The 17500-nt window shown below is 39.0% G+C and overlaps 1 protein-coding gene across 2 annotated transcripts; it reads right to left on the reverse strand.

The window, feature by feature from the left end:
* Nucleotides 1-877: 877 nt before the first annotated feature.
* Nucleotides 878-7853, reverse strand: LOC138960127 (uncharacterized). 2 transcript variants are annotated; one of them, XR_011453899.1, is made up of 5 exons: nt 7312-7842; nt 6695-6786; nt 4867-5091; nt 4181-4329; nt 878-2830 (listed from the first exon to the last, which is right to left on the reverse strand). XR_011453899.1 is itself a non-coding variant. In XM_070331882.1 (5 exons), exons 1-4 carry the CDS (start codon nt 7487-7489, stop codon nt 4277-4279), a joined length of 438 nt encoding a protein of 145 aa, XP_070187983.1. In that variant the 5' UTR covers nt 7490-7853; the 3' UTR covers nt 878-2830; nt 4181-4276. The 2 variants fall into 2 exon arrangements, 1 of the variants encoding a protein (XP_070187983.1); XM_070331882.1 differs by having other exon boundaries at nt 4977-5091; nt 7312-7853.
* Nucleotides 7854-17500: the final 9647 nt, after the last annotated feature.

Here is a 17500-nt window from a genome sequence, read left to right on the forward strand (position 1 = left end):
GACTCTACTGTGTTGGCAACACTGGGCGAAAAGTGGCGTTTTGTATCTTACAAAACTACTCAAAATCCCAACAAAACTTCAAGTTTCAATGGGTTTATCACATTTTGGTGTTCACGACAACGCCAGATTTTGATTGGATTTTGTTGAAGTTATCGCAGCGAAATTGCCTGGAATTTCAGCGCGTTTTGCGACGGTCAAAACATCATGTTAAACCATGTTACAGCATGTCTGTAACATGCAAAAATTCCAAGTTTTGATGGCATTAAAGCTTTGGTTTAACGCCAAGTAACATCATGTTATCGTAGACTTAACTTGCAAAACTGCTTGTTTTGGTGGTGTTACAGCTTGCTTGTAATGTGATTAACATCATGTTATCGTAGACTTAACTTGCAAAACTGCTTGTTTTGGTGGTGTTACAGCTTGCTTGTAATGTGATTAACATCATGTTATCGTAGACTTAACTTGCAAAACTGCTTGTTTTGGTGGTGTTACAGCTTGCTTGTAATGTGATTAACATCATGTTATTGCTGGTATAACATGCAAAACCCCATGTTATGTTGGTGTTAAAGCTTGCTCAAATGCCTATTAACTCCATGTTATGTTGGTGTTAAAGCTTGCTCAAATGCCTATTAACACCATTTTAGTTGGTGTAAGGCTTGATTATTAATGTAAAAACCATGTTATGACGTTCACATAATTGTTTTCCACTGGATGGAATTTTGTGGAAAAGAAAGCATGTTGTTTGGGAATTGTGTGCGGGTTTCATGCTTGGATATTGCACTATGCTGACTTGTCACAGGTCAATTTACATTTAACAATATTAGTTTTCAAATGCATCATCCTTCACACATTATGTAAACATCTTTAACATTAACACTTTGGTTGTAAAATGATTGCACTTTATTCAAACAGGACAAAAACAAAAATGCTGATTCACAATGTACAATAGCAAAGGACTATTTTGAGTGGAGACAGTGTTCATCCACACTATAGATGCCCTGTGAAAACATTGGCCATAGATATATGTGAATTACTTCCCTTGGGTATGAACATTTATGAATGATTAAATGGGTGAAAGAAGGCCACACAAAATGAAAATCAGTAAATAACAAAATCACTTCCCTTGTGAGTAAGAACAGTCATACCATGTTCCAACTTTTTGCTAAAAATTCGCCCACAATGTGACCTTCAAAGTTAACAAGAAGAGCAAACGCTCGATCGAGTCACTTTCGCAGTTCTGAATATTATATGAGGCATCAGATGGACAGGAAGAAATTGCTATTCACAACACAATGAGTCACGTTCACATAAAATTTGAGCCCGGTCACTTTTATAGTTTCCGAGAAAAGCCCAACGTTAAGTTGTGTGTTGCCGAACAGAAAAGGCTAGTTATCTCCCTTGTTTTTCTGATAACGTTCGTAAAAGGCTACAGATGTAAATACTTTGATGTAAAGAATAATCCTACAAAGTTTCAATCACATCCGATGAACTTTGTCAAAGATATAAAATGTCTAATTTTTCCTTTGACGCTGACCTGTGACCTTGAAAAAGGTCAAAGGTCAACGAAACCATCGTTAAAGTGTAGAGGTCATTGGAGGTCACGACTAAACAAAATATGAGCCCGATCGCTTTGATAGTTTCCGAGAAAAGTCCAACGTTAAGGTGGTGTCTACGGCCGGACGGCCGGACGGACGGCCGGCCGGACAGACTAACACTGACCGATTACATAGTCACTTTTTCTCAAGTGACTCAAAAAGGGGTAACTGAACTTCATGTTTGGATGTCATGGAGTCATGGAGTCCAACATGAAGAAATGTATAAGAACACAAGAATGTATGCATGACAAAGAACAAATGTTTATTTTTGAATGTTTTATGTATGTTATTATTACGGACACAAAAGCTCAGCAATGCAATTTCTCTTTTAGAGATTAATAAAGTTATTTTATTGTATTGTATTGTATTGTATGTCAGTAAATTTTGAAAGCCCTAGATTCATAAACATCTGAAAACTGCTCAACGTCTTTGCATCACGGCACATTAATAAAAGTAAGAGTTAGTAAGACTGGCCTAACTGCTATGGTGAGGCAGTAATAACTCGTTGATGAAGAATTATTTGAATTCTGAATTTCGAACAAACAAATACAGTGTCCTTCCAAACACCCTTTTCAGGCCTCCAAGAATAAAAAAAATAAGCTGGTCTTATAAAGGAGGAAATCTGCTTAATATCTAGGTAAATGTACAACAGGTTGTGAACAGAAAATCCAAAAATGTAAGGTCTGAAAAGCGGGGAAGTTTGAAAAGGGGGGAAGGGGGGGACCTAAAATGTGACGATCATAACAACCATAATTTATCTAACAAAGTTCATTCTGAAATCTTCTTCAGCGTTTGATTATGGAGAGACTAAATCCTCAGTTCAGATGTGGTCTTAACTCCTTGTCTCCCAGGTACACACAGTCACTATGTACATTGCATCTGTTATCATTCGGCACATATCTGCATCCTGCTTAGACTGTTAGCTTCAGTCGCTTCCTGTAACGTTGATCTAACGCCAGGATTCTAGCCTGTTGATACAGTTTCTACAATTCTGAGTGACCTGCTGCAGCACAGCTGGTCTCGGCTTAAAAAATCTTGGTCAACATAGATGGGGTACAAAGTGTTAAAATAAAGCGTCCTTCCAAAGTTGATGACAGGTCCCCAGAGTATTCACAAAATTATATGGTACTGGAACTGGAAGCCTTGCACGGCGACGAAAAAGATGTCCACGCCTACATGAAGAAGCATCCTTCACGGCTTCAGCGGAAACAGTCGGCTGGGGATGAGGACAGCACCTATGTAAAAAATATAGACAAGAACAAAATATATGTCAATGGGAAAACAAAGAAACAAGTAGAGAAGGACCTCCCCACCTTTACACAGTGAAAATGAAAAACACATGTGAATGTACTTATGTTTTAAATCTCCCCCCCCCCACCCCCCCCCCCCCCCCCAATTAAGACCAATTATCCAAGATATTTTTCAGTCCTCAAAGGAGAATTTCACTGTTCTCACGGAACCCTGAAGAAAACTGAGCTGTGCTAATATATTACATAACTGCAAACATCCCTCAAATTCAATATTGCAAGCCACTATACATTTCTCATAAAGGCACTTCATGCTCACGTGTGAAAACTAACATAAGTTTACAAGTGTGTATCTACTTATAATAATAATAATAATAGCGGGCATTTATAAAGCGCCTTATCAGAAGTTCAAAGCGCGTGACAACAATACGTGTATAAAAAATTCATACAATCACTGTCAGATTCAAACAACACATCATGCACATCTCACATCCCCAGACTCTATGCTAAGGCCAAAAAAAAAGAAGTCTGTTTACGGTATCCCGACCGACCCTATTTTTTTGCGCGACCCTAGACTTTTTTTTGGCATTTGGGGAAAAAAACAAAAAATCAAAATTTTAAAACAAAGTTTGTTTTTTGGCAAAATAATTTGATGTTTTTTGGAGAAAAAAAAAATCCCGACCTACCGACCCTATTTTTTTGGGCCGATGTTACCGTAAACAGACTATTTTTTTGTTTGGCCTAAGGAACTATCCGTAATGTTGTTGGAACAAGTGAGTTTTCAAATTGGACTTAAAAGATGAAATGTATGGAGAGTGACGTAATAGAAAGGGGAGTGAATTCCATAACTGAGGGCCATGATATGAAAACGTGCGGAAGCCATGAGCCTTGCGTTTAAAGCAACCTTGACGGAGAAGTCGAGCATCAGCAGAAGAATGAAGGGTGCGAGAGGGAGACCAGTTCCGAAAGATAGGCAGGTGCCGATTCAGAGATGATCTTGTAGCAGAAGCAGGCAGCTTTATACCTAATACGTTGAGACACAGGAAGCCAGTGAAGTTCTTTCATGAGAGGAGTGCTGCAGAGTGTTGTACTTTTTGCAAGGGTTGGAGAGTGGAGTCAGGGCAGCCTATGAGAAGGGATTTGCTGTAATCTAATCTACACAGAATGCAGGATGTAACGAGAGTTTTAGTGGCATCAACAGTCAGAAATGTTCTTGTGGAACCTATTCTTCTAGTTCTAATGTAGTACCTGTTTGTAGTGAACTCACCAGCAGGAGTATTGCATACATAATTACGCATTACTGAATTAAAGTAACTATTTTCAAAGCTTCTCGCTTACCTTGGAATAGTGTCAAGCAGCTTATGTTGTGTCTAGATCAGCAATCAGATCTTCACACTCAGCCTGCACTTGCTGAAAACTGGACATGCCTGTATCTCAATCAAGCTGTTGTTGCGGAGACAACGGAATCATGCTCAAGTCAGGTCCAACTGAAATAAAAGCATATTGTTAGCTGATAAATGATTTGATCAAGCAAAACCATGCGGTATTTTTTTAATAAAATATTTTGTATACCCCGCTAATGCAAAAATAATGTACTTATTTACTATCAGCATTAATTTTAGCTGGTCATTCAAACCAGAGCTTGTTCTAGAACTCCACAAGAACAACAATGGCAGTTGGCAATGGCACTGGCAGAATACAGATCAAAACAATATTAGTATTAGCCTCACCAAGGGTTGACTTCCCATCAAAATGAATGACGGACTGAATCAAACTTCAGAGACATTACAATTTTTCACAACGATTTTTTCAGCAAACAGCCATGTTTTAATACCTGTACAAATGTATCAGTGATATCACTATGAGTATGACAGTATGACAGTGTGGTAAGCTTACCGACGATTCGTTCAGTATAGTCTTTCTATGTAAGTAGTGGTCCAGTGAACGATACCTTCCGCCTGTGGTTCGAGACAGAGATTAAGTTGAAACTTAATTCGAGAAGCCAAACACTGACGAATACTTACGTATTTTGAGCAAAACCCACGCACGTCGACCACAAGTTGATGTCTGCTGGAGTACGTAATCATAACGTAGAGGACAACAGTTTCACTTGGCTGGCTTCGGTTATTCCCACCTGTATCTGTTCCTTGCTGTTCTCCAAGAGACACCATGGTGCAGCAAGCTGAAGGGTGTCCTGTCGTATTTCCTCGAAGTTGTAGTAGGCAACCAGGAGGTGGGGGGCGACTGACCTGCAGCAGAATTCAAATCAATTAGTCAAGTCACTATGACATATCTTTATTGTTATCGCCACACGACGGGCGCTGTGGCGGGGTGGTAAGACGTCGGCCTCGTAATCGGAAGGTCGAGGGTTCGAATCCCGGCTGCGGCCGCCTGGTGGGTTAAGAGTGGAGATTTTTCCGATCTCCCAGGTCAACTTGTGTGCAGACCTGCTAGTGACTTATCCCCCTTCGTGTGTACAGTAGTCCCTTCCATTTCCGGCCCTTTCGTGGGCGTGAACCTACCCGGAGCGGCCAGCTTTCCCATGACTAATGAGTTTTCCTTCTATAATTGACTCTTAATGGCCGTTAACCTGTCTGACGCGGTCAACGGTCACTGATTTTTGCCCTAAGGTGCCCCTCTTACTCGACAGGAGCGGCCACTTAACGGCCACTTGTCACTTTCGCGGGCGAGCGCCTGTGGTGTGTGTGTGTGTGTGTGTGTGTGTGTGTGTTGTGTGCACAGACGGCACAGCACGAGCAGACGACATGAATACTTACGCATGCGCAAACTGTAAATACAGACATGCGCATACATGTACATTTACGGCAGTCACTTCCGGATCGATCACAGCTGATGTGAGTTTGAAACACTTGTTTATCTGACACTCAAATACATATATAATAATCCAAACAACACACATAGAAACATACGAAACAATAGCTTAGCCAAGACGATCGAGTTAAACACGCAAATAATTAAGATGTATAAACGAAAGCAAAACTAACAGAGACAATGAATCGGCGGCTCGTGGATGATCGCTTTCTTTTCTTCATGAAAACTTGATCGTGTTTTTTGGGTTTTTTTGGAGGAGGAGGGGGCCTGTAATGAACGGCCACCTGATATTTGCGGTCACCTTTGCAATGACTAATGGGTGACCGGATATGGCAGGTACTACTGTACACGCAACCACAAGACCAAGTGCGCACGGAAAAGATCCTGTAATCCATGTCAGAGTTCGGTGGGTTATGGAAACACGAAAATACCCAGCATGCTTCCTCCGAAAGCGGCGTGTGGCTGCCTAAATGGCGGGGTAAAAACGGTCATACACGTAAAAACACGAGTGTACATGGGAGTTTCAGCCCACGAACGCAGAAGAAGAAGTTATCGCCACACCAACCCTAAATTTTTCCTACCATACTGTATTTGTTATCCGAGAGAGAAAAAATCCATGTTGCAGACTCAACTGGAAAAATTCCCTTCTCCATCATCTAGTGGACAGAGCTCACATGATTTCAAACAAATCTTTTTTTAAAGTCACATACTTTGTGCGACAGTGTTAGTTTACTAGTATAACTGTAATTTATAAATAGCAAATTAAAAAATATCACTTATCAGATAATCAGCTAAATGCCTGGCAGATGACCCTCATTCAAAGTGAGTCGTGGCTAAACCATGAAACTAGAAAAACAGGTTATACCACAATATAAATCTCACACTGACAGCGGACAAAACTGAGAAAACACCCAGTATACATGTACCGGTACTCACAAAAGAGTTACAAGTAGCATATTATCACTATCAGTATCACTAATAGCATACTATACTGGGCAAATAACAGCAATTTTTACTCACTGGGGGTTTCCTGGCTGGAGTCTTTGGTGTTTCTACTGACTTCTGTAGCACATGGTTGGTTGGCAGACTTCCTGGAATGAGTGCTCGCTTGCCTGTAGGCCCAGCAAAAAAACATGCAAAGAAAATGTTCAAAATGCTGAGTCGAAATTATAAGTTAAATTAACTAAACAGACCTATACATTTAGATCTATTGAAATAGAAACAAGAATTAGTAAAACACACTACTGCAAATCTGTCAAGAATGAACAAGACTGACTCAGTGACCGAGTAAAACAACAAAAGAAATCTAAGTTCTACTTCTAACCCAGAAGTTTACTAGAATATATTCAAAAACACATTATCACAAGAACAAAGAGTGGTTTTTTCCCCCATTACCTAATAATTATAGCTCAGAATTACGCCTTTGTCAATGTATGATTCAGAATACGATTGTGTTATTTTTTGTCTGCGAGCTGTAAAAGTACTAGTTACTACAAGTTCAGTACAAGTACTAAGCTTCATACTGATTGATTGATACTACTAGAGCTTCGTCACTTGAAGCATTACAAGCAAAACAACACAGCACAGACAATCAGATGAAAGCTTATTTTCGCTATATTACTAGTTTTTTTACGTACCGTATTTGAAGCATGTTTCTTTGAAATGTCGGGAACATCCTCGCATTCTTCGGGTTGAAAAGCTTGTCAGCACGGTTGATTTTGTGGAAGAGCAGCTCTCCATTCGGCATCCGCTTTTCCGTTTGGTATACCATGGAAAGTTATAAGCGTTGAAGATCTTAGTGAGCTCACGCTGCATCCAGGCATACAACAATTTGCACCGGGCATCTTGAAATCATGGTTCACTTCTCTGGCATCATCGAAAAATGGCGAAACGGAAGTGACTTTTTTCGGAATGCAGCTTTCTTCCGGTTGTCAGCACTTACCGCGAGCGCAGCGAGTTGATCCAGTCACAACTATGCGCCGGCATAGACCACTGATCTAACAAGAAAAATGTTCATTCAAAATGAACAGCGTCGATGCAATGTCCACCAAAGATTTATTTTGGGAAGTGTTAAAGGTTAGGGTCAAAAGTTAATGAATTGCATGTTGTGCTGGATATATATAAATGGTTTATTTCAGTCAATGCTTGCCATAATTGATCAAACAGCCACAAGAAAAAAAAACTTTTTAATTAAAAAATAGAGCTTGTTTGAAACAGGTAGAAAGGAAGAGTTGATATTGCAATATCTGTACGTGGGAATGTGGTGAAAAAGAGTGCTAAAAGTAGTAAGTCAGTCTCAGATCCATTTCAAATATTTATTGCAGAAAAACAAAATACAAATTACAAAAAAACACAGAACCATTACCAGGTGTCATAGGAATGTTTGAAAACAATAGTTTTAATTTTACACTGTAAATACAGGAATCAGAATTAAACACCTCAAACTGATTGGCACATGCATAATGAATCACCTGGAATTGCAACAGGGAGATACTGAAGTAATTGGAAACAAACATCTGAAATTGACAGAGAAACAATTGAAAATATAGTACCAGTTGACATGAGCGTACAATATTTTAATGGAAGTGCAATTTTAGCACGAAGCATCCGCAGGAGGATGCACTAACAATTACATAGTGCCACAAAATGTGTACGGACATTTCACAACCGTGCATTATTAGCACAGAACACATACATGGGGGCGCACAAAACATTATTGTGACAATAATTTACACGAAACATTTCACAGTACATTTTTATGCATGGTGCATCTACTACAGGAGGGTGCTCCAACAATGATGCATAGTGCCAACATTTAGCGCAAACTTTTGACAAAAGTGCATTATTACCACAAAGCGCATACAGCGATTATATAGTAGCAAGTTGCACTAAACATTTGAACAAAATGCATTTTGTTCAAATGTTAACAGCACAGCACCAAGTTTTGCATAAGTGCACAACAGCACTGACCATTTCACAAAAGTGCATATAACAGCTGTGACAATTTTACAAAAGTGCATTGACCATTTCAGGCAGATGGCTAACATGCAGATTTCGCTTTTAGTCTTTCTTTGAAAAGTAGGCATGTTCAAGATCGATGAAGTCATGAGCAATTGGGTTAGATGACAGAAAAGATTCAAAAACGTCAGATTCAGTTAGATGACAGAAAAGATTCAACAAGTCGCGTAAGGCGAAAATACAATATTTAGTCAAGTAGCTGTCGAACTCACAGAATGAAACTGAACGCAACGCAACGCAGCAAGACCGTATACTCGTAGCATCTTCACTCCACCGCCCGTGGCAAAGGCAGTGCACGTGGAATTGACAAGAAGAGCGGGGTATTCGTTGCGCTGAGAAGGATAGCACGCTTTTCTGTACCTCTCTTTGTTTTAACTTTCTGAGCGTGTTTTTAATCCAAACATATCATATCTATACATTTTTGGAATCAGGAACCGACAAGGAATAAGATGAAAGTGTTTTTAAATTGATTTCGAAAAATAAATTTGATAATAATTTTTATATATTTAATTTTCAGAGCTTGTTTTTAATCCGAATATAACATATTTATATGTTTTTGGAATCAGCAAATGATGAAGAATAAGATGAACGTAAATTTGGATCGTTTTATAAATTTTTATTTTTTTTTACAATTTTCAGATTTTTAATGACCAAAGTCATTAATTAATTTTTAAGCCACCAAGCTGAAATGCAATACCGAACCCCGGGCTTCGTTGAAGAGTACTTGACCAAAATTTCAACCAATTTGGTTGAAAAATGAGGGCGTGACAGTGCCGCCTCAACTTTCACGAAAAGCCGGATATGACGTCATCAAAGACATTTATCAAAAAAATGAAAAAAACGTTCGGGGATTTCATACCCAGGAACTCTCATGTCAAATTTCATAAAGATCGGTCCAGTAGTTTAGTCTGAATCGCTCTACACACACACACACACACACACACGCACGCACACACACACATACGCACATACACCACGACCCTCGTTTCGATTCCCCCTCGATGTTAAAATATTTAGTCAAAACTTGACTAAATATAAAAACGTCAGATTCAGTGTTTTGGGCACTGTTGAACAGGAACATTCTCTCCTGTTCAACAAATGTGGGTTCAATTCAAAAGCAACATTGTCACAGATAGGCTAGTGTTACATTTCTGTAAGTTTCAAAAACATCTTCCATGTGTTGGTTACTGTTGAACAGAGGCATATTTTCCTGTTCAAAAAAGTCTGACACAAATTTTCGTAGTTGTGGGTTAAGGTTCGATCTATACCGTCATTCAAACGAATCGTAGAACCGTCATTGTCACAGACAGTGTTACATTTCTGTTTTACATTCAAACGAGTCGTAGAAGTAGTAGTAGATTTGCGTTTGGTTGTTTTTATATTTAGTCAAGTTTTGACTAAATATTTTAACATCGAGGGGGAATCGAAACGAGGGTCGTGGTGTATGTGCGTGCGTGTGTGTGTGTGTGCGTGTGTGTGTGTGTGTGTGTGTGTGTGTGTGTGTGTAGAGCGATTCAGACTAAACTACTGGACCGATCTTTATGAAATTTGACATGAGAGTTCCTGGGTATGAAATCCCCGAAACTGTTTTTCATTTTTTTGATAAATGTCTTTGATGACGTCATATCCGGCTTTTCGTGAAAGTTGAGGCGGCACTGTCACGCCCTCATTTTTCAACCAAATTGGTTGAAATTTTGGTCAAGTACTCTTCGACGAAGCCCGGGGTTCGGTATTGCATTTCAGCTTGGTGGCTTAAAAATTAATTAATGACTTTGGTCATTAAAAATCTGAAAATTGTAAAAAAAAATAAAAATTTATAAAACGATCCAAATGTACGTTTATCTTATTCTCCATCATTTGCTGATTCCAAAAACATATAAATATGTTATATTCGGATTAAAAACAAGCTCTGAAAATTAAATATATAAAAATTATTATCAAAATGTTTTTTTCGAAATCAATTTAAAAACACTTTCATCTTATTCCTTGTCGGTTCCTGATTCCAAAAATATATAGATATGATATGTTTGGATTAAAAACACGCTCAGAAAGTTAAAACGAAGAGAGGTACAGAAAAGCGTGCTATCCTTCTCAGCGCAACGAATACCCCGCTCTTCTTGTCAATTCCACGTGCACTGCCTTTGCCACGGGCGGTGGAGTGACGATGCTACGAGTATATTACGGTCTTGCTGCGTTGCGTTGCGTTCACTTTCATTCTGTGAGTTCGACAGCTACTTGACTAAATATTGTATTTTCACCTTACGCGACTTGTTTCTTTTAGATTCCTGTCACTCATACCAGCAGTATTGATTGAGGTACATAAATCTGTTGATGTACAGGGATGACTTGTTTGTAATGAATCCTTGTTTCCTCCACATTGAGTTTGCATTGCAGTTGGACAGAAATGAACAGGTGTTAATTGATAAACACATTGATAATGGCTTTTGAGAAAATCAATCAATTCTGCAAAGGAATTAACTTGATGACATCAAAACTGCAGCGCCATTTGAAGAATGGTTACCATTTCTGTTTCTTTGATGGGAATCAAACAAATAAAAACTTTGACTATCCAAGTTACCATGAATGCTCATTTTCTTTCCAAGCACCTAGCCAATGGAACACACTACCTCTCCCCCTCCGTCAACAACAGTCCCTCGAATCATTCAAATCTGCACTTAAGACATTCCTTTTTTCCAAATAATCCATGCATTCTACACTGCCCACCCCATCCCACCCTGAATAACTACAGGTACATATTTTAATGGTTGATGGTGTGTGTGTGCTAGTGACTTTAAGTCTCCGTGTGTGTGAATGAGTGTATGTGCGCCTTGAGTCGCCTGTTGGTGAGATATGTGCGCGTTATAAATATTCGTATTATTATTATTATTATTAGTTGACCGTCCTGAAAAGTAGCAAGGATATAATTTGAGACGATAAACGCCTGATGCAATACATCCTCAAGGTCAGTCAACTCAAAACCTTCATCATTCGCAACATCAGTAGGCAACACAGCGGGATTCGTATGTCCAGAAATCATGTCGAAAAAATATTCCATTTCAAAAGCATGTCCAACCACAGTTGTTGGCAAGTGTTCGTGTCCGAGGTAGCCTTCAGTGTGTGTATATATGTATTCATGTGACAGAGAGCGTGACCTCATTCTTCAATCCTCTCTCTCTCTTCTTTCTCATTCGAACGCACACACGCAAGAACGTAGCCTACGCACGCATGCACGCGCGCACACACACACACACACACACACACACACCCCGCTGACGCACAAACCACGCACTCACACACTGACTGTCGGCAGGCATATCTTTTTGTTACATTTAGTCAAGTTTTGACTAAATGTTTTAACGTAGAGGGGGGAATCGAGACGAGGGTCGTGGTGTATGTGCGTGTGTGTGTGTGTGTGTCTGTCTGTGTGTCTGTCTGTGTGTGTGTGTAGAGCGATTCAGACTAAACTACTGGACCGATCTTTATGAAATTTGACATGAGAGTTCCTGGGTATGATATCCCCATACGTTATTCATTTTTTTGATAACTGTCTTTGATGACGTCATATCCGGCTTTTCGTGAAAGTTGAGGCGGCACTGTCACGCCCTCATTTTTCAACCAAATTGGTTGAAATTTTGATCAAGTAATGTTCGACGAAGCCCGGACTTCGGTATTGCATTTCAGCTTGGTGGCTTAAAAATTAATTAATGACTTTGGTCATTAAAAATCTGAAAATTGTAAAAAAAAATATTTTTTTTTAAAAACGATCCAAATTTACATTCATCTTATTCTCCATCATTTGCTGATTCCAAAAACATATAAATATGTTATATTTGGATTAAAAACAAGCTCTGAAAATTAAATATATAAAAATTAATATGAAAATTACATTTTCGAAATCAATTTAAAAACACTTTCATCTTATTCCTTGTCGGTTCCTGATTCCAAAAACATATAGATATGATATGTTTGGATTAAAAACACGCTCAGAAAGTTAAAACAAAGAGAGGTACAGAAAAGCGTGCTATCCTTCTGAGCGCAACTGCTACCCCGCTCTTCTTGTCAATTTCACTGTCTTTGCCGTGAGCGGGTGACTGACGATGCTACGAGAATGCGGTCTTGCTGCGTTACATTGCGTTCAGTTTCATTCTGTGAGTTCGACAGCTACTTGACTAAAATTAATGTTGTATTTTCGCCTTACGCGACTTGTTTTCTTTACCTTTGCTTATTGTGTTTTCGATATTTGTGTTTATTTTTTGCTTGACTTATCTGTTTTATTTTAATGTTTGCTATCCACATCGTGTGATAAATGTTTCTTCTCAGTCTCTGAGTCAGTTTAGTTTCTGCACGCCGCTTTGGTACTCCTTGTTTTTCTAACTGGTGTATTGTGCGCGATTTGCGGATTTATTTTTACATTTAGTCAAGTTTTGACTAAATGTTTTAACGTAGAGGGGGAATCGAGACGAGGGTCGTGGTGTATGTGCGTGCGTGCGCGTGTGTGTGTGTGTGTGTGTGTGTGTGTGTGTCTGTCTCTGTGTGTGTGTAGAGTGATTCAGACTAAACTACTGGACCGATCTTTATGAAATTTGACATGAGAGTTCCTGGGTATGAAATCCCCATACGTTTTCTTTTTAATTTTTTTTATTAATGTCTTTTATGACGTCATATCCGGCTTTTCGTGAAAGTTGAGGCGGCACTGTCACGCTCTCATTTTTCAACCAAATTGGTTGAAATTTTGGTCAAATAATCTTCGACGAAGCCCGGACTTCGGTATTGCATTTCAGCTTGGTGGCTTAAAAATTAATAATGACTTTGGTCATTAAAAATCTGAAAATTGTAAAAAAAAATAAAAATTTATAAAACGATCCAAATTTACGTTCATGTTATTTTCCATCATTTTCTGATTCCAAAAACATATAAATATGTTATATTTGGATTAAAATCAAGCTCTGAAAATTAAATATATAAAAATTATTATCAAAATTAAATTGTCGAAATCAATTTAAAAACACTTTCATCTTATTCCTTGTCGGTTCCTGATTCCAAAAACATATAGATATGATATGTTTGGATTAAAATCACGCTCAGAAACTTAAAACAAAGAGAGGTACAGAAAAGCGTGCTATCCTTCTTAGCGCAACTACTACCCCGCTCTTCTTGTCAATTTCACTGCCTTTGCCATGAGAGGTGGACTGACGATGCTACGAGTATACGGTCTTGCTGAAAAATGGCATTGCGTTCAGTTTCATTCTGTGAGTTCGACAGCTACTTGACTAAATGTTGTATTTTCGCCTTACGCGACTTGTTATTCCTTTCATATGCTGTTGAAGTGTTGTGGGTGTTATTGTCTGTATATGCTATGTTGCGTCTGTGTATGCCTACAAGAATTTGCATTCGCTCTCTGCCAGTACAAGTCCAAACTTTAGTGGGTGTAATGTGCCTGTGGTCTGCTGGCAGTCGAGCACAGATAGTTTTCAAACATTCCTCCAGTGAGCCGCCGCGCGCTGCGACCTGAGTAAAGCGCTTCTTTGGTCTCTGGCAACGTTGAACTGCGCTGATATGCCCAGCGACGTGCGGACAAAGTCATCGCTATATTCACCCTCTCTGGATAACTTGCACATGTCAAAACAGTTGCAGAAACACAAATCTCAAAACTGTTAGGCTTTTTCTCTTTTTTTCACTTTTGGCAGCGTTCACTCTAAATGTGCTGCCTAAAACGGACTCGTTTCTGTTCACAGCCAAAGCTTTCACACAAAAATTGCTATGACAGCTAAGGCCGCATTTGTTACATTTTAGCAGTGTTGACCCCAAGTTTCTACTTCAAACAAAAAATCAATAGCAAAATCTCAAAGTATGTGCGAGTCCCCTAAAATATGGACCACCTTCAACAAATCGAAGAAAAAGAAGCTAAAGGCTTTTTTCATTAATTCATTAAGAAGCTTGCTGGAAATAACCTATTACTAGCCCTCGAGATCAGTTTAAAAAAAAAATAACAAAAAGTCTTCTTTTCGTGCAAGTTGATAATTTTACTTATTTTCACTCTGTTTTTGATAAGCTTCTTTAGTTTCCTGGTGTTCTTCAAATAATGCTCTCATCAACCCGAAACAGATCAATCTAAAGCATTATTTGAATTAGTCTGACTTGTACACTAAGTTGTATCATGCTATTTTGAAGTATAGGGGGCTTTTTTTTTACAGTGATTCGTGAAGGCCGCTTCACTGGTCCATATTAGGCGCCCAGGCTCCTAATATGTACCATTTGTGATTTTGTATGTATTTAATTTTTGCTGAATGTCTATCAAAGCTATTTCACTCTAATTAGGCCTAACGGCCAACCTAAGAGAGAAGGACTACCAAACACAAAATAAAACTTCTTCGCAAGAAAACAAGCTAGTTATCAGCATGAAACAAAAAGTGGTCCATATTAGGAGCCCTTCCTAACTGTCTGTGTCTGCGTCGAAGATGTTACCGTGAATGTGTTTTTAAAAGACATTAATTTTGTCAGGGCGGCATTCAAACCACACGCACCAGACACGAACCGACGAACAAAATACTTCTGACAACAACTTAAATGTAAAATCAACAAGAGTACTGTAGCAGGGACCTGTATTAATATAGGTCTATGAGTGTAGTAAGATTCCAAATTGTATTCAGACCAAAACAACAATCATAAAACATACATGGGATTTTTCATATATATATATATATATGTGTGTGTGTGTGTGTGTGTGTGTGCGTGTGTACCCATGTTTCCACAGGTTTGGTTGCCTAAATCACCATAAGGCAACCATCCACACGTGGATGGCAACCTAAACTCTGGATGGCAACCTAATTGTGTGGATGGTCGCTTCATTTAACACCGTTAAATTGACTTTTTTGACGGAAAGAATGTCATAACAATGTTCAAAATGACATTCTTTCCGTCCTCTATAGGCGACGAAATAGGTCAAATTTTGTGCATTTTTTAGTGCAAAATTCTTCGATGCCGGAGCGAGTACTGCACCCAGTGCTGTTGTAGTGCAAGTGCACTAGAAAGGCACTACACCCAGTGCCGCCTCTTAGGTAACCATCCACACTTTAGGTATGTGTGTGTGTGTGTGTGTGTGTGTGTGTGTGTGTGTGTGTGTGTGTGTGTGTGTGTGTGTGTGTGTGTGTGATGATGATAACTAGTTTTAACGTCCTCTTAGAACTGCAACTGGCTTTAGGACAGGTAGAGTTAATATGCTTTATGTGGGGACAAGACACTGAACAAACATGCAACCAGAGAACACATATGGTCGTGTTATAATCATATCTGGAAGTCTGTTGCGATGTTTCAAAATGGGGATGGAAGTGAAGATTGTGTACGCGGAATATGGTTGGACTGGAGCGGTTTTGTAGGCTTATTTTTTTATATTTTTTATGTGGAATATTGTTATATTTGTGGCTGAATAGGTAAGTAAATACATAACTGGAAAAATAATACAATGAAGAAGAAAAAGCTCGGCGTGAGAGAGTATTGAGGGGTGGGAAGGAGGAACAGAGATCAGGGTTTTTAAAACAGATATCCTATTTCAGCCTTATATATTGAGAGACACAGGGTGTATGCTAGCTTCCATTGAAGCGTGCAATGTTTATCTAAAAAATAAAAACTCATGGGGTTTCAGTTTGTGTTCGTTGACAAGGGTGTGTAGCACAGGAGCTCCTGTGGTGTGTAGGTTGCGGAAGTCTTGTTGGAGTGATTGGCAGCGGTCAAAGAGGTGTAAAAAAATATAAACTTTTCACATTCACAGAGACGGGGAAAGCACTTGTGAGCGCATCCATCCGTGCGATTGCTGCGACGTAATTTAAAGGAGGGAGGTGGGGAGTGAAGGCCTGTTTTGTTTTGTTTGTCGGGGCAGAATAAGCCAACCATGAGCATTGCCTTCTATTTTTAATTCTGTTTCCCAGTGACGCCAGATAACTTTGGCCATTTTGTGTTTTGCTCCCGTCTTAGTTAATTTTATGTCATGAAATGCTGCTTGATCTGTAACAGCCTCTTTTGCTTCTCTGTCAGCCATATCACTGCCTCTGATCCATGTGTGAATGATTGATTGATTTGTTTTTTGGGAGATCAAAGATGAGTTAGAGTGCAGCCATTTCGGCTCTTTAGTTTTAGATTCGATTTGTGTGTGTGTGTGTGTGTGTGTGTGTGTGTGTGTGTGTGTGTGTGTGTGTGTGTGTGTGTGTGTGTGTGTGTGTGTGTGTGTGTGTGTGTGTAGAAGCAGGAAAATATAGCATAATAATAGCAAACTAAAGAAGGGGAAGGAAAACGAAAAGGAGGGTAAAAACCACGCACTTCTTTACTCAAACTTCATAAAACCGACTGTAAAACTAACACCGGCTATTCTCCTTTCTCAATCATTATCAAAATCGATCCTAAAACAAAACAAGTCGCGTATGGCGAAAATACAACATTTAGTCAAGCTGTCGAACTCACAGAATGAAACTGAACGCAATGCAATTTTTCAGCAAGACCGTATATTCGTAGCATCGTACGTCGTCAGTCCACCGCTCGTGGCAAAGGCAGTGGAATTGACAAGAAGAGCGGGGTAGTAGTTGCGCTAAGAAGGATAGCACGCTTTTCTGCACCTCTCTTCGTTTTAACTTTCTGAGCGTGTTTTTAATTCACACATATCATATCTCTATGTTTTTGGAATCAGGAACCGACAAGGAATAAGATGAAAGATGATTTAAAAAATGTAATTTTGATCATAATTTTTATATTTTTAATTTTCAGAGCTTGTTTTTAATCCAAATATAACATATTTATATATGGTTTTTTTAATCAGAC

The sequence above is a fragment of the Littorina saxatilis genome, linkage group LG1 (assembly GCF_037325665.1).
Source record: "Littorina saxatilis isolate snail1 linkage group LG1, US_GU_Lsax_2.0, whole genome shotgun sequence".
NCBI lineage: Eukaryota > Metazoa > Mollusca > Gastropoda > Littorinimorpha > Littorinidae > Littorina > Littorina saxatilis.